The 21,996-nt window shown below is 30.6% G+C and overlaps 3 protein-coding genes across 5 annotated transcripts; 1 reads left to right on the forward strand and 2 right to left on the reverse strand.

The window, feature by feature from the left end:
• The first annotated feature begins 5,194 nt into the window (after positions 1–5,194).
• On the forward strand, positions 5,195–9,408 carry LOC120090205 (cytokinin riboside 5'-monophosphate phosphoribohydrolase LOG7). Of its 2 annotated transcripts, none has more exons than XM_039047747.1 (7): positions 5,195–5,558; positions 6,295–6,392; positions 7,230–7,260; positions 7,351–7,450; positions 7,564–7,634; positions 8,481–8,624; positions 9,009–9,408. In XM_039047747.1, exons 1-7 carry the CDS (start codon positions 5,451–5,453, stop codon positions 9,102–9,104), a joined length of 648 nt encoding a protein of 215 aa, XP_038903675.1. In that variant the 5' UTR covers positions 5,195–5,450; the 3' UTR covers positions 9,105–9,408. The 2 variants fall into 2 exon arrangements, with proteins under 2 accessions (XP_038903675.1, XP_038903676.1); XM_039047748.1 differs by lacking the exon at positions 5,195–5,558 and adding an exon at positions 5,800–5,913.
• Positions 9,409–10,217: 809 nt separating this feature from the next.
• On the reverse strand, positions 10,218–17,651 carry LOC120090394. Of its 2 annotated transcripts, none has more exons than XM_039048023.1 (3): positions 17,132–17,651; positions 16,925–17,046; positions 10,218–10,476 (listed from the first exon to the last, which is right to left on the reverse strand). In XM_039048023.1, the coding sequence occupies exons 1-3, from the start codon at positions 17,433–17,435 to the stop codon at positions 10,402–10,404; spliced, it is 501 nt and encodes a 166-aa protein (XP_038903951.1). In that variant the 5' UTR covers positions 17,436–17,651; the 3' UTR covers positions 10,218–10,401. The 2 variants fall into 2 exon arrangements, with proteins under 2 accessions (XP_038903951.1, XP_038903952.1); XM_039048024.1 differs by having other exon boundaries at positions 10,221–10,464; positions 17,132–17,646.
• A 277-nt stretch (positions 17,652–17,928) lies between these two features.
• On the reverse strand, positions 17,929–21,180 carry LOC120090392 (2-Cys peroxiredoxin BAS1, chloroplastic-like). The gene is made up of 7 exons (XM_039048022.1): positions 20,826–21,180; positions 19,970–20,044; positions 19,737–19,818; positions 19,564–19,643; positions 19,278–19,403; positions 18,548–18,661; positions 17,929–18,350 (listed from the first exon to the last, which is right to left on the reverse strand). Exons 1-7 carry the CDS (start codon positions 21,042–21,044, stop codon positions 18,231–18,233), a joined length of 816 nt encoding a protein of 271 aa, XP_038903950.1. The 5' UTR covers positions 21,045–21,180; the 3' UTR covers positions 17,929–18,230.
• Between the last annotated feature and the right edge of the window lie 816 nt (positions 21,181–21,996).

Consider the following 21,996-nt stretch of genomic DNA (forward strand, 5'->3'; position numbering starts at 1 on the left):
GTTCTTAACATCAAAGTCTTATTTAGACTAATATTTTTTATTGGCCTTGAGAGAGATAGCCCCTATCTTCAAACTAAAGACGCCAGTTAATTTATTTTTTTGATAAAAAAAAAAATCCATGATTTTACCAACCTGAGCAGTGATTTTTTTTTTTTTGGTTAAAAAAAATAAGTGAATGTGAATGCTACCGTGCAGTGAGTAATGAAAATTTTAAAAATACATTATATATTATATAGGGTAGTTTCTATGACAATCATATATAATATTGATGTTGATCAAGATATCTAGATTTCAAGTTTATCTTATATTATATATGGATATTATATATGATTTTCATAGATATGTTGATCAAGATATCTAGATTTCAAGTTCATATATTATACATTATATATTCAAGTTTATATGGATGGCATATACCATATAGTATATTCTTGTGAATACACATTTTTAAAAAAAGTTATTTAAATTAATAATTAATTATTTTCACCTTTTAACTTAAAGATCATACTACAATACCTCTCAATAAATTTGGAATTTTTATATTTTATAGATATGTATATAAGATATGGAAGATATAGATGTTATTTTTTATATATATATATATATTTCAAAAGAAAAATTGATTTTTTTTAATGTTAAAAGAAAGAAATAATACCCAAGAACATCTTTATGACAATTTTAATAGTATTTTTGTTTTCTAAAATTGACATGTTTTTCGAGATCCTCATTTTCTTTTTAAAAAAATTTCAAATTAAAAATTAAGAAAAAGATGTGTTGAAAACTGTTTTTTTTTTTTTGTTAAAAAAGTTACTAATGGGGGTTTGGTAAAATTGGAAGGATTGAGTTGGGTGGACAAAAAAAGCTCACACAATGTTCGCACATTAATAAAAGAAAAACAGTGAGTTATTAAACTCGCGGTTTTACTCCGAATTTAACTCCCCTAATTCAGTGCATTTGAAATTACATTCCTCTTAACTCTCATATGTCATTTCTCTCTCACTCATTCGTCTCTTCACATTACTCCTATTCTTATCTCTTTCATCTTCTTTCTTCTTCATCCATCTGATTCGTCCTCTTAGTCTCCTCCGTTTCTCTCCCTCATATTTTCTTTTCTTGCTCGATTGTAGGGGTCTTTTCTTGTTGAGTCACTCTTTGCTCTTCTCTAAATGTTTTTCTAGGGTTATTTACATGATTTCTTTTTCAAAGATCTACCATACATATGTAGTTATTTGTTGTAGATTCGTCTAAGTTTCTTCTTCCTCTTTCATTTTTTTCATTCAGATCTACATTTTTTTTGGAGTTTTTGTTATGGGTTTTGAATTTGTCTTCTCCCCATGTTTTATTGTTCCTTGTATGTTCGAATTTTCCACAATTTTCTGAGGCGCATTTATCTACATAGCGTTTGGCCCCCAATCAGATTTATCTGTATGTTAGATCTGTAGGATTTTTTTGTTCAATGGATTTTTTGGTTTCGATGTCCCGAGTAGGTTTTTTTTCTTGGAGTTTTAGCTTTCGATTTTCTAAGAATATGTTAGATTTGTAGGGTTTTTATGTTCAATGGATTTTTGGGTTTCAATGTCTCGAGTAGGTTTTCCCTTATATTTTCAGGTTTCAATTTTCTGAGAATATGTTAGAGCTGTAGGTTTTTTTAGTGGGAATTTTGGGTTTCAATTTCCTTTGTAAGATTCCTTACTTTTATGTTTTTTTTCCTTCTTTTACTATGTCTTCACAGCCTTAGTTAGTTTGGTTCAACCCACTATTTTCCTTCTTTTTTATAGATTTCCTCTTGTTGCTTCGATAACAAATTCGTCCGTTGTCGTTTTTTTTTTTTTTTTTTGTTTTTTTGCTCTTCTTCAATTTTGTTGTGCAATTAAATTCCTGATAGGTAAACAATTTTTTTTAAAAAAAATAGTTAGTAAATAAATTTCAAAAAAATAATTGGTAAATAAATTTAAAAAAAAAAGTTGGTAAATAAATTTTAAAAAGTAGTTGGTAAATAAAATTTTTAGAAAAAAATAGTTGGTAAATAAATTTCATTGGCACAGATATACAAAAGGCGGATTATTTCCTTGTTGTATCAAAACAAGCACAAAAACAGTATTTCATCCGCCTACTTACACGGACCCTTTAATTGACCACCTAATATTTCAACCCAACAATATATATTTTGTGAACTTGTTTTTTTGAAACGGGCACATGTTTGGCCATCATATATTATTTTGTGATGTTCTAAAGAATGTAACTTTACTACACTATCACCTTCTGTACATCATATGATATGAATGGTAAATATTCTATGCACACTTTGACATAGACGATGCACATTATATATACATAAACTATTAAGTTATCGAGTGTTTGAACATTTATGTGGAGCACATATTAATTTTTTTTAATTTTTTTTAAAATAATGTTAAGTTAGTAAGATTAAATATATATAAATATATATATATATATATATAAAAGTAATTGGGAGTTAAAAAGTGATTGTCAGTCAGAAGAAAAAATGTTCATTTTATTGGAATATGCATGTATTTTGGTGGGAAAATATAATTGTTTCGTGATTAAGTGTTCAAATTGTGTAATTAAAATTAAATATGTTATACTTTTCAAAAAGAGAAAAAATGTTGTCCATGTTTTAAGATTATTTGGTGTTCATGTTTGAGTGTTAAGTATTTAGAAATGAAGAAAAAATGTGTTATGTAATTGAGTGTTCAAAAATTGAATTGAAAATTTTGTATTTAGTATATAAATACTTTGTAGAGAGTCTCTTACGTTTTAAGAACAGAAAAAAAATTGATTTTTTTTTGTCTTAAAAAAGTTAGGAAAATGGTTGTATAGTTGAAAATTAAAATCAACAATAGAAAAAAAAAACATAATCGATTTTATTTAGAAAAATTGTACCAGATACCCTAATCTAACTCAACTCAACTTAACTCTGCACCCCAAACACCAACTTTCTAACTCAACTCAACTCAACTCAACACCCAAACACACAAATAATTATCAACTCAACTCAACTTTACACCCTAATACAGACAATAACTTTTCAGATAATTTAACTCCTCACACAATAGTTATCAACTCCTTTTATCGTACACGAAATGTCCCCTAAATTTTTTAAAATCTTTTAGAGAGGGATAGATAACAAAATGAATGAAAATTATTTATGAATAAATTTGACTTCTAGAAGTACAAATATATCTTAAACAAGATCATTATAAACCAACCTTGTCCATAAAAATTTAGGTCATGTGGAAGGAAACGAGATTCTTTTGATACATTCCTCCTCAATTTATAGGTGCAAATGGAAATAATTCAAATAATATCCAAAGAATGGATCAACTGATTCGAACAATTACCTACAAAAATAAGATAGTTTTTAACACCAAATATTAATCAAATCAATTTAATTAACTATAAAACTTAAATATTATGGATCAATTTGCTTTAGATTTATTATCATTATTAATTTCAATTGAATATTTTTATCAGAAATTTTTTGATTTTATGATAGAGAATAATAGTTCATTTCATTCAATTTTATAAGAAAAAAGTAAAAATGAAAAAAAAAAAAAATCAACATCAAAATTTAAAAGATTTTTAGGCCATGTTTACTTTTCTGTAAATATAATCTATCAATGGTAGAGGATCCCATTTTACTATGTTTGTTATTGAATAGCCGTATTATGGAATCGTAATAAAATGTGGGGCGCAAAATTTTTGCAATCCACTAGCTTTAAAAAAAGTTATATACCTTTAAACCTAATACAAACCTAATTAAAAATTATGGTAAAATCTTATATTAATCCAATAATATAAATAAACATTGAAAAAGTAAGTTATTATATTATAATGTCTAGTTGCTCACATGACATAGTTCAATTGACATACACTATCAATTAAGAGATTAGGGGTCAAATTTATTAGTTTAATTTATGAAATTTTATGAGCGGATTTAAACTTAAAAAAATAATAAGTTCATGAACTTTTAGTTAGAAAATTATCATACATAATATAAAATGTTAAAATATCTATTAGCATTTTTTGAAGTTTAAAGTCATATTTGACACAGATTTGAAAATTTATGAATCTGTAATGAACGGTTTTTACGAGCACAAGATAGGTGATTTTCGAGCTAAAATTTGTTCCATGAATGACTAGAGTATACACAACCTTACTAGCCGTGAGATGTGAAAAAAAAAATCCTAATAATTAAAAGTTCACCAATTGCTTGTCCACAATTACATCAACAAATGATTGATAGTCCATTTTTATAGTGTCAATGTCATAAAAGAAACTTTGAAAAAGTGAGTGTCAACTTAAAATGGATAAAACAGGTATTATCCATACGAAATCTCAAATATGATATTCCCTCATTTCCATCTACTTTTGAGCTTTGTTGCATCAACAGTGAGCTTTAAAGAGTGAGGTAGAGGGGGATAATACGTAGATAAATTAGGTAATCATTACGTCCCATAGTGTTGATACCAATATTAGAGTCTGTTGAAGATCCAACAAATTGAAAAAAATGAAAGAACCTTACGCGGGGTATTTTTCTCACACCAACTAATTTTGAAATATAATTCATATTTATTAATTGGTACTAAGCTCAAAAATCTAAGTGAACATTTGATCCAAACTAAAATTTGACCTGAGAATGATAAACTTAAATAAATATTTCTCCTTCATTATAGTTGTGTTGAAAACGTTGTTCTTGCGGCTTCTCCTTGTAGCGAAGGATGTAATCACAAAAAAGCCTTGTTATTTGACCTACTATAATTATCATATAATAGTAATTTTTCTCATGCTAATTATAATTAACAAACTAAAATCACATGAGGCTATGTAATTCTTAAAAATATTTTGATCGACGTGGGACCCAACTTATAATAATATAAAAAATTAAATCCCATCCACGTGTCAAATTCTTATTCAATCAGATTTATGGGTCCACGCGTAGTAGATAACGCATACACATTCGTAATCAAAGACCAAAAAAAAAAATATATATATATATATGTAAAATTATAAATTAAGAAACCCAAAAGAAAAAAGACTTTATCTCCAAATTTTCCTCTTTTCGACTTTCCACACTATTCTTTTTTTTTTTTAAAAAAAAAAAAAAAAAAAAAAACTATTAAAGAGCCACTCAGTTTAAATTTTCAGAAAAGAACAAAATTATGCCGTTTCTTTCAACTTTTTTTCGTAAGAAAATAAAGAAATTAAAATTTTAACTTTTTTAAAAAAAAAAAAAAAAAAATAAAGTGCTTTTCTACAGCCCCAAGTGAACGTGGGTTTGAGGAGAGAGTTCTTGGTGTTTATATAAACAATTAACAAAAGACTCAGATTTCATTCTCAAACCTCCTCTCTTCCCTCTTCTCTCTTTCCCTTCTTCAACCACATCACTCATTTTCTTTACCAAATTTAAAGAAAAACAAAACAAAGAAATGGAAGATACAAGGTCCAGATTCAAGAGAATTTGTGTTTTTTGTGGAAGCAGTTCTGGGAAGAAGCCTAGCTACCAATCTGCAGCTATTGAACTTGGCCAAGAACTGGTATGGAATTGAATTAAGATCCAATTTTCATGGCTTTTTTTTTTTTTCATGCATGTTCATTCTTTCATTTTTGTTTTATGGCTTTTGCATTTTTTTCAATACCCATTTCAAAAAAATTCCCAAGTATCATTTATTGACTTTAGGAAGCAAATTCAACCATGTTTTGACATAAAGTCATTCCCTTGATATTCCTCTTTATTAATGGGCTAATGGAGCTTTTCTTCTTTATCTCTTTCCCTCCTCTAAAAGTCTTCTCTTTTCTTTCTACGTATATCATACTCATCGGTTTAAGCTTTTCTTATCGGGGAATATGGTTTATGAGAGAGAGACAGTGAGATTGAGCTGTAACCTGCCTGTCAGTTAAGCAGCCTTGTTGCATGATCTAAAGAAGAAGTCTTAATTATCAAAATTTGAACTTCCCTCTTTTTTTAAAAGAAAAATTTACAAAAAAAAAAATGGTAAATTAAAACAATTAAAGGGCTTTTTGTATAAATATATTTTCAACTGGGAAATTAAAAACGAAACGTGCTTACTTGACATGATGAGAGTTTGAATGAGCGTGGTTTCCTTAAACTTACCCATCTTCTCTTCACACTCTTCTATGCTCATTTCATTTCCCCAATTCCCCAATTTCTTATTTCAAAAATCAAAACCTTTTTCACTTTCCTTTTTCTTGTTTAATGATTCAACTATGACACGTGTTGATTGATGTGCTTGAATTTTCAATGTGTTCAAGGTGGAGAGAAGGATTGATCTTGTTTATGGAGGTGGGAGCGTGGGATTGATGGGTCTTGTTTCTCAGGCTGTTCATGATGGCGGGCGACACGTTCTAGGGTTTGTCTCCCTCTCTCTCTCTCCATAAATTGATTTTTTTTTTTTTTTAATTTCATCGCAACCGATAAACTTAAGCTATTAGATTGAGTTAAGTTCAGTAACTTATTAACATATTTTTAAAAGTTGAAGGTTTGATTTTCATTTCTACCATTCTTGTACTAAAAAAAGAACATTGACTCCTATCTTGTAATATCATTTTCTCGTAATTCAAGCTTAAATTTTTCAGATGAGCGATAATTTAATATAAAATACAAGACACCATTGATTATTTTTTATGATTATGATTTTTTTTTTGGGTACTTTACTTCACAAACAAACTTAATTAGCTTAGGTGTAGTTTTCGAGCTTTTATCATAAAGTTTCAATTCTTTTAACGTTCTTTTTCTAATGAATGGTAAAGATGGGAAATAAGAATGGATTTTTAACGGAGGCAAAGTCAAAAGTGTTTTACTGTTTCAGACAGATTAATTTACAGCCCAAGTTCCTTGTCTGAGAAAAGATGGGGACTTTTCAAGAATTCCACTCGAAAGCCATAGCTTTGGGGTTCGAATGTTGGGTCTTGCATTCATCACGAGGAGTGTCTATTGGATTTATGTTGTCCCCTCCATTTGTTGGGGACATAAAGCTCATGTTTTTTCAATCTAGAAATTTATGTTTTTTTAATGTTTTCTTTGGAAACCGACAGTTCTATTTCATTATTATTTGTATAACGCTGAGGAATTTATGGCTTTTGAGCTTTTATGTAGTCAATTTGAACATTACTTCCAACATTTCTAGGAAAGTTCATCAAATGATTATTAATAACCTTTGTGTTTTTTTTTTATTTGTTTTTTTCAGAATAATCCCAAGAACCCTAATGCCTGTGGAGGTACAGATTAAACACAAGTTTACATTTTTACCATTTTTTCCTTTGCTTTGAATGAATGGCTTCTAAGTTTATAAATTTCGATACGTTTAGATAACTGGAGAGACCGTTGGAGAAGTCAAACCGGTGTCGGATATGCACCAAAGAAAGGCCGAGATGGCTCGACAAGCCGATGCTTTCATTGCTTTACCTGGTACTCACACTCTTTGATTGAACATTCTTCCATATATCAAAGCCAAAAATACAATTTTTTTTTTTAATAAAAATGGAGTTAATTAACTTTGCATACAAAATTGAATCTCATAGGAGGATATGGGACCCTTGAAGAGCTTCTTGAAGTTATTACATGGGCACAACTTGGAATCCATCGCAAGCCAGTGAGTACTAATTAAAGAATCTTCACTTTTTTTGTTTCCATTTTTTGTGTGAACATACTTTGGGCTTGCTACATTAAAATTCATGGGAATTTTCACTACAATGGCAGACAGTTGAGACATTTGGTCTCATCTATAGATGACATGTCGTGTTCAAGACATAATGATATTAAATTTTAAAAAAGGAAAAAAAAAAATCCATTGTCTCTGTTTGAGAGTTGTTGAAATCATAATGGCTCTTTCACATGATATCCATGTTCTTGTTTGGTCCTCCATTTTATAATTCTATGATTATTAACCATATGGTTTCCTTTCCCCATGTCTTTTGGAAAGAACACACCAAAAAAGATCCCATTTTTCAACACCCTTTTGCTTGAGAAACAAGTTAAAAAAAAATAAAAAAAAATAAAAAAATCCCTTTTCCTCCCATTTCATTTCCTAAAAGGATATAAATTAAACCTTTGACCACAATCACAACCAAAAATTTAGTCGTTGCGTAATCGGGTTAAGTCAAATTTGGTTCGATATGGATAACGGGTCAACCCGTAATCCTAATTCGTGGGACAATACAACAATATCCTTTGGAATAGAGAATCAAAACATGTGATTTCTTACTCCCAGTTCACATGGGAAAGATTTGAAGCTTAAAAGATTTCCACTTCCAAAGTCCCAATCATGACACAATTATGGATTGGACTTGTATATATATATTGATGGAGTTTTAGAAAAATAGAATAAAAGAAATGAATTAAATTGGTGGTCAAAGGAAGCTGTTTGATTTTTTTTCTTTCAAATAAAACACTGATTAAGAACAGAATTGATTAAAAAAGAATGATTAAAATTTTGCAGGTGGGATTGTTGAATGTGGATGGATATTACAATTCGTTGCTAAGTTTCATCGATAAGGCAGTTGATGAAGGCTTTGTTTCTCCAACTGCACGTCGTATTATTGTGTCTGCTCCAACTGCCAAGGCTTTAGTCAGACAACTTGAGGTACCTTTTTTTTTTTTTCTTTCTTTCTTTCTTTTCAAAATTAATTATTATAATTATTTTAATCACTTTTTTAAGGGCACTATGTCTCTAATTCAAAAGCCAACTTCACATTACAGCCTTTAATAAGGGTAACCCCTACACCTTCCCATTTCTACGGAAATGCCCAGTGTCCCACTTGTTTAATTAAAATATAATCTATAATCTTTGGGTCTTAATTGGGGTTTAAAGGCTTTAATTATATTCTAATTACATGAACTGGCACATAAGAATTTAATTAATTAGAAACTGGCCCCTAAAGAATGGGGAATTTGTAGCTTTTTTTTTTTCTTTTTAAATAAAAGGGATTATAACTATAAGTTTATGTTTTTGTGGTAATTACGACAGGAATACGTACCGGAGTACGACGAGATAACGTCACAGTTAGTGTGGGAAGATGTTGACAGGAGAAGTTACGTGGCCGAATCAGAGGTTGCCACGTAATGATGGAAGCTAGGTCAAAGTCTTTGATGGAAAAAGGCATTGTTTTGTCGTTTTCTTGGGTATATAATATTTTTATATAAATATATAATATTATATATATTTATGAGCAAAGCATGTGATCTTTGCATAGGGCAGCAACTTCCAACACAGGGAACTATCCTTTTTCTTTTTTCTTTTTTTCCTTTTCTTTTCTTTAATTTCCTTTTGGGATTTTAGGTTTTGAAGTTTTTTATTTTTTTTTGTGGGCATTTTAGCCATTTTATGTATACATGTTGGAAGTGAAAAGAAAAAGAAATTGGAAATAGAAAGACTTTTTTTTTTTTTTCTCACACATGATCAATTTAATATTTTTAGAATACAGTTAACATGATGATACAAGAAAACATGGGACAAAATTCAAATGTTTCTATTTGCCAACTCTTTTCTAATATAATAAAAATCATCGAAACCATAACTCAACTTAAATAAAAACCAACTTTATTACGTGTAATTTATTTAGGAAAAAAGGGTAACCGAATAATTAAAGATAATAGAACAAAGATCAAGTAGACTTAATTGAGTACAAGCTGAGTAATTAATATGACTAGATTTATGGTATTACAAGGTGAATTGAATAGACTATATGGCTAGATCATTTATGACGTTGCAAATCTCAAGCATTTATGGTGGTAATTTAGTTAAATGGTATAAATTGAAATTTTTTTCCCCTAATAGAGATGCATTTTTCATTTTTATTTTTATTTTAATAAAAAAGAATACTCTTAAAAGGAATAAGATGAAATTTTGTATGGATTTGACTTTCAAGTAATGAATGGTAGGTGTGGGCATGTGAGGCACATGTTTAATCATTAATGTCCAAAATGAAAATATTTTAATTTTTGAAATAGTTCCATCCATGATAGATTGTGTGCTAAGCAATCAAAACAAATATCAACTTGTCCTCATTCATTCCTCCCCTTTTTATTTTTGAATGAAGACTCAAAAACAAAGATAATATGCTTTTCCCCAAGAACAAGCATGAAGACTTTATTTATATTTATGTTCTTTGTAAAGAATAACCAATCCTCATTTCATTAAGATAACTATTCTTTTTCTTTCTAGAGATATTGCTTAGACTTCTATCTCAATTGGGTTTAATTTTATATCAATTTATGTAGTTTTGACTATTGAAGTGTGATCACATGTTTGATCGTTTGAGGGAATTTTATATTATTACAAAAGTTAACAAGAATAATAATGATATTTCTATCTGGGTTTGATTCAAATGAAGCAAATTACAACAGAGAAATGGTTTTAATTAAAAGCTTGCAGGACTATCATCCAATTGACTCTCATCTTCTATTTCAACCTCCAAAATCTCCTGCATCAACAACTATCTTAGCTATTCATACAATAGTCCTATTCATACACCACATTATTAAGCAAAATATATACACCAAAAGCTAATCAAACACATCCAACATTCAAAATCTTTAGTTTGATATCAATTCATTTATTACTCTTCTTTTTTATCTTTGTCAAAAATTTTGACCACCACATTATTCTTTAAGCCTTCAACATTTCAAGTTGACACGAGATAAGAGATTCTCGGTGTGAAAATATCTAATAGTAGAATAGAAAAGAAAACTTCATATAATTATCATCATGTGAGACGTAGATGAAAATTTTGTTTAAATCTTATTTTGGACCTTGTTTCAATATTCAAAACATCTTATTTGGCCCTTATTTTCTAAAAAAACAAAAACAACAATATAAGCCATTACCTTTATTTTGTTTTTTTACAAACAACTAGACTTCAACATTGGGTAGGGTAATTATTTAGAATAAGAGATATGAGATTAAATTAGACATATTGAGATTGAAGAATTAAAATGGTGATTTCTTTTAAAAACTTTAGGAGCTAAGGAGATATTATGAAAATTTAAAGATAAAGATAAAATAGATAAAAGTTATGCTGATGTAAACCTAAGAAATTCTACTTGAAAGATTCAATCTATTAGGACACTCTTGGCAAGGCACTTTTGACACATGATAAAGCCACCAAAGTACTAACAAAAAGATATATGTTAAATGTACCCTACTCTAATGCAATTGGAAGCATCGCATATGCCAAGATACATTGAATTGACCTAAAAGATTCTTTTCCAAAGTTAAATTGTACAATTACTCTATAAACTTTGATGGGTGTGTGTATTAAAGCTCATTAGTTTTGTCCTTTCAACTTTTGATTTTGATTCAAATAAGTTCGGATTAAGTATAAATATTGTTATTTTAGCCTCCATTTGGTAACCATTTCATTTTTTGTTCTTGTTTTTTAAAATTAAGTCTATTTCATTCATATTTCTTACAATATTTTGTATCGTTCTTAAGTACAATGGTTAAATTTTTAGCCCAATTCCAAAAACAAAAACAACATTTTAGAAGCTACATTTTTTAGTTTTCAAATTTTGGTTTGGTTTTTTAAATCGTTGGTGAAAAGTAGATAACAAAAAGGAAGAAATTTGAAAGTAGAATTAATGTCCATAGGTTTAATTTTAAAAAACAAAAACAAAAAATGAAATGGTTACCAAATGAGACCTTAATAATTTGGTACATCATATGTGACAAACGAATTTTGGCAAATTTGATTAAGATGAGCATATGCAAGTCAAAGTAGTCTACACATATTAGACAAATGGTTAAAATCTTTCAAATTTCTCATATAACTACCTTTATTAATTAATGTGTCATATTAACCTTTCAAGTATAGTGTAATTATCAATTCTAACAAAAAAAAAAAAAAAATATTGATGTAGAAAACTTGGGCAACCCATTCCAACCAAAAATCATTAGGTTGGGAATAAGATTGCCCCAAAATTAAGTATGTCTAGAATTAAAAAGCTTGGGAATAAGATTGTTAGGAATCAAGGATTACTATGTTTGGTTATACATTTATCAAAATTTTATCTAACAAATTAGCTTTATATTTTATTTATAAAATTAATCGTGGATATCTCTATAGAATTTTGATAGATTAATTGATAAACAATCAATTCAATTCAAAGTTTTTAGCAAAATTAATTATTTAACTATCAAATAATAATATTAATTAAATTCTTAATTATAAATATTTGTAAAATGACTAATTTAAATTAAAGTTACTTGATACATAATTTGATGAATTTATATAATTGTAATGTATTAATTAATAAAACAATCAAAATCAGTTTTAAAAAAATAAATATAACATTTCGTGATTAAAAACAATGAATTATAATTAGTCAATAATAAACTAATTATAATTATTAAAACTAATCTCATAAAATATTAATCATAATGATAATTAATTAACTACATATATAATTTATTAATAAATTAATAGTATTAATGCATCAATTCTTTACGATTTTTATATTATTTATTTATGAATATGGAGGAATTAAATTCAAATATTATAATTTAAAATTTAATATAATTTTCTAAATTAAAATTTTAATAATCATATATTAATTAATTTTAATAATATAAAATAAAAAAATAAATTCATGTATTAAAAAGGGAGAGAGAGTGAACATCAAAGCACACTCTTGGATGAATATCATTCATGGGTATAAGGAATGCATAAGAATAACATATTTCCATGCCTAAACTTTTAAAACTTGTACCAAACAAGGGATACGTATCCTTTATCCATTCTCATCCTTATTTTCATCTCAATTCCCTTAACAAACAAGGGCCTGGGGATGGGTTTGGAATAGGTTTGGGATGGGTTGGGCTTGAAAACCCATGTGTTGATTGGCATGGATTTAAACGCCGGCCACTATCCCCGATTTTGCATCCCTACCATTTGAAATCCCATGGTTTACTCCCTCGGTTTCCAAGGCTTGCGTTTCTCTTCCCGGTTTGGCATTCCATCATTTCATTTTCCTTTTCCCACCGTTTCACAGACTATCTCTCTCTCGCCGTTTTGTCTTCTCCTCTCATACGCTTTCTCATTGTTCCATCTTCTCCTCTCTAAAACCATTCGTTCTCTGATTTTTCCCTTCAATGCTCCTCAGATCTTCATCTTCCTCCCTGATTTCACGTCCTTTTTTATTCCGAAATCTTAATCTGTGGAACCTCTAATGCAAAGGGAATGTTGAAGCTCTCCCTTGCCGCTCCAACTACCAAAAATTACTTCTCTTGCCGCTGTCAACAACTTGATAGGATGGGGTCTTCTCACGTTGGGAGTTTGGTAAGGGATGACTCCTTCCCAATGAAAGGTCAGTTGCTTACTTTTGAGGCTGATAATGATGATTTTAATTAGATCTAACTTTCATTTGTTTCACATGCTTTAGATGTGTTCGTATTTCGTTCTTTTTTTAAAAAAAAAAAATGTGTTAGACCTGTTCTGTATTAGCTTGCTGCTTCATATTTGTTCTTACTTTGGTTTTGATTTTTCTAGATATGTTCTGTTCTTATTTCGCCTTTTTTTGAATGGGTTGGATCTGTTCCTAATTTGATTTTGGGTTGCATGTTTCGTTTCTGATCTACTTTCATGATTTTTTGATACTTTCGAATCTGTTCTTCTCGATTCTGGTTCACATGCTTTGGATTTGTTCTTATTTCCCCTTCTCTCGAATGTGGTGGATGTGTTCCTATTTTGGTTTTGGTTTGTATGCTTCGAATCTGATATGATTTTATAATTTTTTAATATCTTCGAATTTATTGGTTCTGATTTGCATTCTTTGGATTTGTTCTTATTTCCCCTTCCCTCAAATGTGGTGGATTTGTTCTTATTTTGGTTTTGGATTGCATGTTTCCGAACTGATCTGCTTTTGTGATTTTTTTTTTATATTTTTTAATATGTTCCTCTTGGTTCTGGTTTGCATTTTTCGGTTTTGTTCTTACTAATCATTGTTTTTTAGGCCGATGATGAGAACTATTTTTTTCCAAATGTATAATTAATTGATATTTTTGCCTACATAAGGTTGTTTTTCACTAGTTAGTTACAATTTGATTTTCTTTCATGGAAAAAAGAACTTTTTTTAATTACATATGCTTTATTTTTTTTCTTTACCTAAATACATTTTAAAAATTTTAATTTGTCTTTCTATTACTATTCTCTTTCTTTGTTAAATATGTGTATGTTTGTCAACTAAAACATGTTTGACGAAGCGTAATATCTATTCAAGATATGGGACAATGACCTATCCTGAAAGATGAATTGGCAAGGGGTAGTCAAGAGAATTGTACAATGAGTTGGAATTAATCCCTAGAGTATCCTGCAGGACGACCTAGTGGTGGCACGATCATTACTTGCAGATCCTATGTTGCGAGCCACTTCATGGACTTTTCACTAGAATGTAAGTATAATTATTAAGTGGAGGTCCTTGGGCAATATCCAAATCAATGACCTTGACCCAATTTTATTAAACTATGGATTTGACGATCCCACTTGTGAACCATTTGCTACAACTTATCTTCTTTTATATGAAGTATTTGTTGTCTTTAATCTTTTTTTTTTATGAACCTTTTGTTGGAACTCTTTTTTTTTCTTTTTCTTTGTATGAATGATTAGATTTTGAATTGCATATGTGATAATTTTTTTTTATTGAGAAAGTACTAATATAATTTAAGAAATTATGATTTGTATGTGATAATTTTTTTTAATTTAGAAAGTACTTTAGAATGTACGAAATTATGATTTTTTTTATAATTTTTTTATTTAGAAAATACTTTACAATTTAGGAAATTATGATTTATATATGATAATTTCTTTTATTTACAAAGTACTTTAGAATTTAGAAAGTTATGATTTATGTGTGATGATTTTTTTTAATTTTGAAAGTACTTTAAATTTAGGAAATTATATGATATGATTTTTTTAGTATGATGTAGAATATAGATTTTAAAAATATTAAAAAGAATAATTAAAGAAAAAATAATTAAACCCAACCCAATTCTAACACTGCAATCTAATCAATAACACAACAAATCCAATTTGCCCTCCAAACACCGTAATCTGATTTCCAGTATTCATGATTACATCCTAGCAAACCACGTTGTAATTTGATTCCCAAGAATCCTGATTATATTCGGATCCCAAACGACCCCTTAATGGATACACTTCTTAAAAATCTTAGCAACTCTAAAGTGAAAGTTTTAATTGAAACCTAATGTCAACCGAACCAACACCCCAAACCACTTTTTATGGGTTAGGTTTGCGTTGGGTTCATGAAATTCACAATTGCTTCAGATCTCAAACGACCCCTTAATGGATACACTTCTTAAAAATCTTAGCAACTCTAAAGTGAAATTTTTAATTGAAACCTAATGTCAACCGAACCAACACCCCAAACCACTTTTTATGGGTTAGGTTTGCGTTGGGTTCATGAAATTCACAATTTTGCCCAAAATTTCACAAAAACTCATGTGTAAATCAACTCTTTCATGAGACTTTCTAGAATTGAATCAAAATTCAATTCAATTTCTTGCAAATCAACAACCCAAACTAGTTTTATGGATTGGTTTGCGCCCATTTGATAATCATATTGTAATACCTTTTTTAAATATATATTTATGAGTTTGCTCCCTCTAAATGTTTGTACCTTGGTTCTCACCTTTGTTATAGAAAGATTCAAGTTTTATCAAATTTTGGCTTGATTCTTCTAAAACATTAGTGGATAATAGATTAAAAACTAATAATACGGGAAAGTAGTGTTTAAAAATTTAATTTTATCACACAAAAAATCAAATAGTTACCAAATCAAGCATAAAAAAAACATAATTAAAACGTTTAAAAACTGCAGGATGAATAGAGTAAACTAAAAGTTTAGGTGACCTTGTTAGTAACCATTTGATTTTAAGTGTTTTGTTTTTGAAAATTAAGTCCATAAATATCACTTCCATCTAATTGTTTGTATGTTTTGTTGTCTATATTTTAAGAGTGCTTTAAAAAATATCGCCAAATTTTTAAAACTAAAAAGTAGTTATCCACCCTATTTGGTAACCATTTGGTCTTTTGTTTTTGTTTTTGAAAATTAAGCTTATTTCATTCACATTTCATATAATGATTTACATCTTTCTTAATTATGATGATTGATTTTTAACCAAATTCCAAAAACAAAAACAACTTTTGTTAGTTTTCAAATTTTGGCTTGGTTTTTTAAACCATTGGTGAAAATTAGATAACAAATGAAGAAAGTTGGACATGAAAGTAATGTTAATAGGATTAATTTTCAAAAACAAAAACAAACAACAAAATTGTTACCAAAAGAGGTCGAAAGAACTTATTTTTAGAAATTGGCTAAGTATTCAAATGAAAACCAACACAATTATCAAAAACTAAAAACTAAAAATCAAAAGTTTTTTTTGGTATATATTTAATTTTTGAAAATTATGCACAATTTCTTACCATGATTTTGATAAAAAAGAAAGAAAAAAAATTCTTAATCAAATTCTAAAAACAAAAACATTTTCAGTTTTCAAAACTTAGTTTGGTTTTTAAAAATGAAAGTAGATAAGAGAGAGAAATTTAAAGGTGAAAGAGAGTTTTAATCTTAATTCTAAAAAAAAAAAAAAAAAAAAAAAAAAATCAACTGGTTATCAAATAAAAATAACTAAATTGAGACCTTCAGTCAACATAGTTTCAACTTTCTTCCATTTAGATACAAATGGAAGCAAAATCACAGAATTGGATCTTAATTATTAATTATATAACAAGAAAATTTTGAAAAATAAGAATGGATAAAAACAAGTGAAAATCATATTATCATACTCTAATTTGGATCTTAATTATTAAATATATAAAATGAGTTGTGTTAAAACAAAAGTAGAGAAAGAGAGAGAGAGAGACTTACAGGGATTCTTTGCTTCAAATAATTGCCCACCCGAGCTACCACCGTGGAACGCTTATGCCAAAATCGACCTTTCAGACTAATTTTCACAAAGGGTCCGTCCAGTTCTGCCAATTCCACCACTCCTGAATCGCTTTCTTCTCTCAATTTCACATCCCACTTCAATATCCTAAATCCTACACTGACTCGCATAAATTAAAATTCCCAAACCTGTAATTCCGACGGAGCCGTCGAAGATCTGCGCTAGCTCCACACGAACTTCCCCGAGTGCCTGTCTCACGTTCTCCTCCGTCAGATCCAGCGGCCGTTGATCTGGAACTGCCGTTGCCGAAACGGTGAGTCTCCGTCTCTGAGAATCCACCGGCGTCCGCGTCCTGAATCGAAATCGCAGACTGGAATGCGGCGGTCGGAAGGTCGAAATCGAAGGAGCTGAAGTGAAGAAGGTGGCGGCTATTGGCGATGGAGACGGAGATGAGACGATGTTGTGGCGGAGAAATGGCGCCTGAAGCCGCATCGTGATGTCGAGGATAAGGGTTCGGTTTCTTCTGCAACTTGTGGCTAAGATTCCAATGTCCCCTTTTCTCTTTCACTTGGTTCGCTCTTCGTTCCGAGTCTTTCTTTGATTAAAAACAAAATAATAATAATAACCGATACAATTTTTGCTGCTGTAATGTTCATGGAAAATAAAACGATAGAAAGGAAAGGGAAATTGGTAAATTCTCTGCTTTTGATTTGATTTTTTTTTAATGTTATTGCCTTTAAAGAAGAAAATCAATACTTAGCAATTATGATTTAATCGATTTGGCCAATTGTTAATCAATTGTTCCATTTGAAATTTGGGAGGAAAAAGAGTTTAAGCATGAATGTTAAATTTTCGGAAACCAATTTTCCAAAATTGGTATCAAAAGTACGTTTATATTCACAGGTTAGTCCATAACGAAAACACAATTCAGTTGAATTGATCAAATCACACGGGGACGCAAATTCCAGCAGAGCTAATCCGAGAATTATTAAAACTGAAGATTCAGTTGGTTTCGGATTGAGTAATTTTTAAAGTTCATCGACAGAAACCATTGATGGCATAGCAAATCACGGATAATAATTCTACAAAACAAACTATTGCTGAGAGCCTATCAATTTATTGCTGCTTCATTCATCTAAAGATGACAAATTGAACACTCTATATCCAATGAGATGACTCGAGCCTCGTTAACCAATTTGTTCCACAAGCGGCAAAGCAAAATTTAAATAACTAAAATGGCAATGGCATCGCACCAGACTCAAGACTTCTTAGACCATCTCACACATATTAGGCTACAGCAGAGAAGTATTCTTTGCTACCCTTGGGGTCTGGCTTCATCGACTTCTCCCCGGGTTTCCATCCAGCAGGGCAGACTTCGTCGGGGTTCTCCTGCACATATTGTAAGGCCTGCGCAATAACATCAAAGAGAACAAAATTATAAACAAGAAATGAGATCAAGAACCCTTGATATCACTCAAAAGTCAAACAATCATTGGCCTAGAGGATGGACTGAATTTCAGTCGAATTCTTTGGTCACAAGTTCAAGTCCTAATGGGTAGAGAAGAAGTGAATTTGAGAAGAAAGGTGTTAGATGATTCAATTACTTGGAGAGTTCTCTTCGTCTCGTCAACGCTCCGACCAATAGCAAGATTGTTTATAGTGGAGTGTTGGATAATTCCTTCCTTGTCAATAATGAAAAGGCCTCTCAGTGCAATTCCCTGTTCATTAAAATTTTGTTGGACAGAGGTTAGGTGAGCAATTAAAACGATGTCACTTTACATCTTTTGCAGAGGTAAAGTCAAATAACGCAAACAAAATTGATAGTTTATAAAAACTAATGGCCTACCAATTTTCATCCAACCAATATACATACATGCATAGACACACACTGAGAAAGACTTCACAACCTCTTTTGTGCAACTAAATTCAGAATGAACCAAAAACTCTATAATTCACGATGGATCTTGTTTCAAGAATCTCACCAACAGTTTGGCCTCTTAACCCACTTTCCAGTTTTTTATTCACAACAGTTCAAATTAGAACAGTGGCTTTATGAGAGAGGTCTATTTAGTTACAGTTCTGCCAGTATGGTCCATTCCCAAACAAAGTTTTTTGCATTTAGCGCACTTTTATCACCAAAATGTCTGGTGCTGCTTTGAAAATTGAGGAAAATGATTTTACAATAAGAACAGAAACGTAGAAAATAACCAATCTTAAAATTATTACTAATAGAAAATCATAATATTTAACTATGGGCAGAAACACTGAACCAATTATCTTATAGTTTTGAACTTAAGAGGCTTCACAAAGCAGAATATTAGGATTATCTCATACCTGATCTGGGATCAGCACACCATAAGATTTTGAAATTGATTTAGTGACATCAGAAACCAGTGGATACTGAAGATCACCAAGGCCACCAGACTTTCTATCAGTTTGGACCCACGCAAGATGTGAGAACTGCAAAATGGATTCTGTTAGTATCATCATAATTCACAATCACCGATTCCCCACTGAAATTAACCATTACATTTGAAGGAATAGAAGCAGAATTCCACCAGACAAAACTTCATTTCAAAAATATACCTCTGTAGAACAAGAGAAGAAGGTAGCTACTTACAACACTGTCAATTGAAACACCCAAAACCTCTGTGTTTAGCTGCTTAAATTCTTCATACCGGTCACTGAAAGCAGTAATTTCTACAAAATAGGAGGTAAAAGAAACTTAGTTTCAAAGCAAATTAAAAATAATATTTTCTGAACTTTAATTTGGGTTAGTTTAGTGCAACAAACCTGTGGGACAAACAAAGGTAAAGTCCAATGGGTAGAAAAAGAGAATCACATATTTCTTCCCAATGTACTCAGAAAGTTTAACCTGAAATAATAGCACTTAAGATAGAATAACAAGAAAATGCAACCTTGCCAGACATAGAACTATGATGATAGATAACGTAAAATAAATATCATGGGGCCAAATGTTCCAGATTAAAGTATTGTACCCAATGTTTTTAGCCATCGAGAACTACCTTGATAAATTCCTGATCAAAAACAGCCTCTGCCTCAAAATCTGGTGCTACATTTCCAACCAATGGAAGTTCACTCTGTAAAAATAAATAATGAGACACAAAGTAAGAAGTGGAAGCCTCAAAGTAAATACTTCACATGATCCATATTTCGAGTTAAAAGATGCTGATTTCTGCCTTGCACAAGCAAATTGCAAAAAGTCAATACGCAAAATGTAGAATATCAAAATCTGTGTAATTTAAGCATATAAAATATAAATGAGCCTTAGTGTAACTACGAATGAGTTTAGAATGACTTTTACAAGTATTGTTTTTATGTAAAAAAAAATTTCTATAAACACTTCTAAGAAAAGCACCAATGAAGTACTCCAAAACCACCCCAAAATGCTTTGAAATGTTTCTAGATTTTTTTTTAAGTAATCACTCAACATAGACAAACACCACAAATATTCTAATTAATTAAACACACTTTTCATCAGTCCAAAAGTGATCTCAATCTCGAACTAACCCTCACATGACTGCAGCAATAATTTCAAAACGTGAAAGAAACTAAAATAACATAATGAAGACAGAGAAGAACTTCTGAGAAATGTGTCTTTGAAAAGATGCTGATTTTTGTTTAAAATGCGTTATGAAGACAGAGAAGCACCTTAAAATGCGTTGAGTAGTCTAGGTTTCGCATAGATAATTTTCTACAGAAAGGATAATCAACCGGTCCTTACATAATTAGTCAAAGCAATCCATCGCATGAGACCAAAGAAGAAGCAAAAAGAAAACGAAAACGCAAATCACGAACTTCAAACTTCACAAGAAAGTGTCAAACAAGGAAAACACAGTGAGAGAAGAAGGCATCACTTACAGAAGCCCGGACAGCAAAGCTCCGTCTGGAACGAAGTCCACGGGAGGAAGAGACTGAACGAGGAGCGGAAGACTGGAAGGATTTGCGAAGACCGACGAAAGATTTGGGAAGGGCTAGGGTTCGGGAGAAAGGGGTGGAAGCAATGGGAGCATTGGACTTGGCGGGAAAGGAGGAAGGATTGGAGGAGAAAAGGGCGGTGGAGGCGGCGGAGCAAGCCATACGGGAGGAGGAAGAAGGAAGGAATGTGCAGCACAAAGCGAGGGTAAGGCGAAGAAATGGATAAGTGAAGTAAAGAGAAGAAAGCGCTGGCCGCTGGATAACTTTAGCTTCACCTCCACACACTTGAGGGCAGTCTCTGGGAATATCTGTTTTAATTCCACAGTTCTGAGGATAGAGATAATCGGCCATCTACTTTTGGGCTTAATTCGATACTACTGTTGCTCGGCCCATTTCTAACTTCGTGGATCTCAGGCCCAATTTCTCTATTTCAGCCCACCCCTTCAACCCAACTATTGCAACCAATTAAATAGCTAAATCGAATTATTTTTTTAAAAAATAACCAATTCACTTTCTATTGTAAAAATAGCTAAATGTAATATAAATATATTTGTAATTAATAAAGCGATCGGTTAAAATATCCCACTCGAGAGCTAGATATCCCAAATAAAATTAAATTATTAAAATGTTTTCTTTGGAGAGCATTACATAATACTCTTCCTACGAGAACTATGGTCCTCTCTGGGGAAAAAAACTCTTCATCCATGGGAATCGGCATTGCATGCAGAGACTGGAATGGACAATTAAATGTTTATACTTTACTCCCCTGATTCCTTAGAACTTCTTATTTCAGAAATGCATGCAATCTTGGAAGGTCGTCGAATGGCAATTGAATGGGAAACTTTTGATATAATAATCAACTATGATTGTTTAGTAGCTTAGCCATTAATTTGATAAACGGCAATTCATCCTCTAACTCAGAAGTTGAATGTATCCTCATTGAAATCCTTGAACTAACTAGCACCAGCCTTCAAATTTATCTCATTTCAGCATGTCAATAGGAAGAAAAATGGTGTAATTGCTTCCCTTCATAGGCTTTGTCCCTCGTAAATGATGATGTAATTTCCAATATTGCCCTTGAGGCTTAACAAAATACTCTTTTTCTCAAAATATA

Source organism: Benincasa hispida, chromosome 11 (genome assembly GCF_009727055.1).
Source record: "Benincasa hispida cultivar B227 chromosome 11, ASM972705v1, whole genome shotgun sequence".
Classification (NCBI taxonomy): Eukaryota; Viridiplantae; Streptophyta; class Magnoliopsida; order Cucurbitales; family Cucurbitaceae; genus Benincasa; species Benincasa hispida.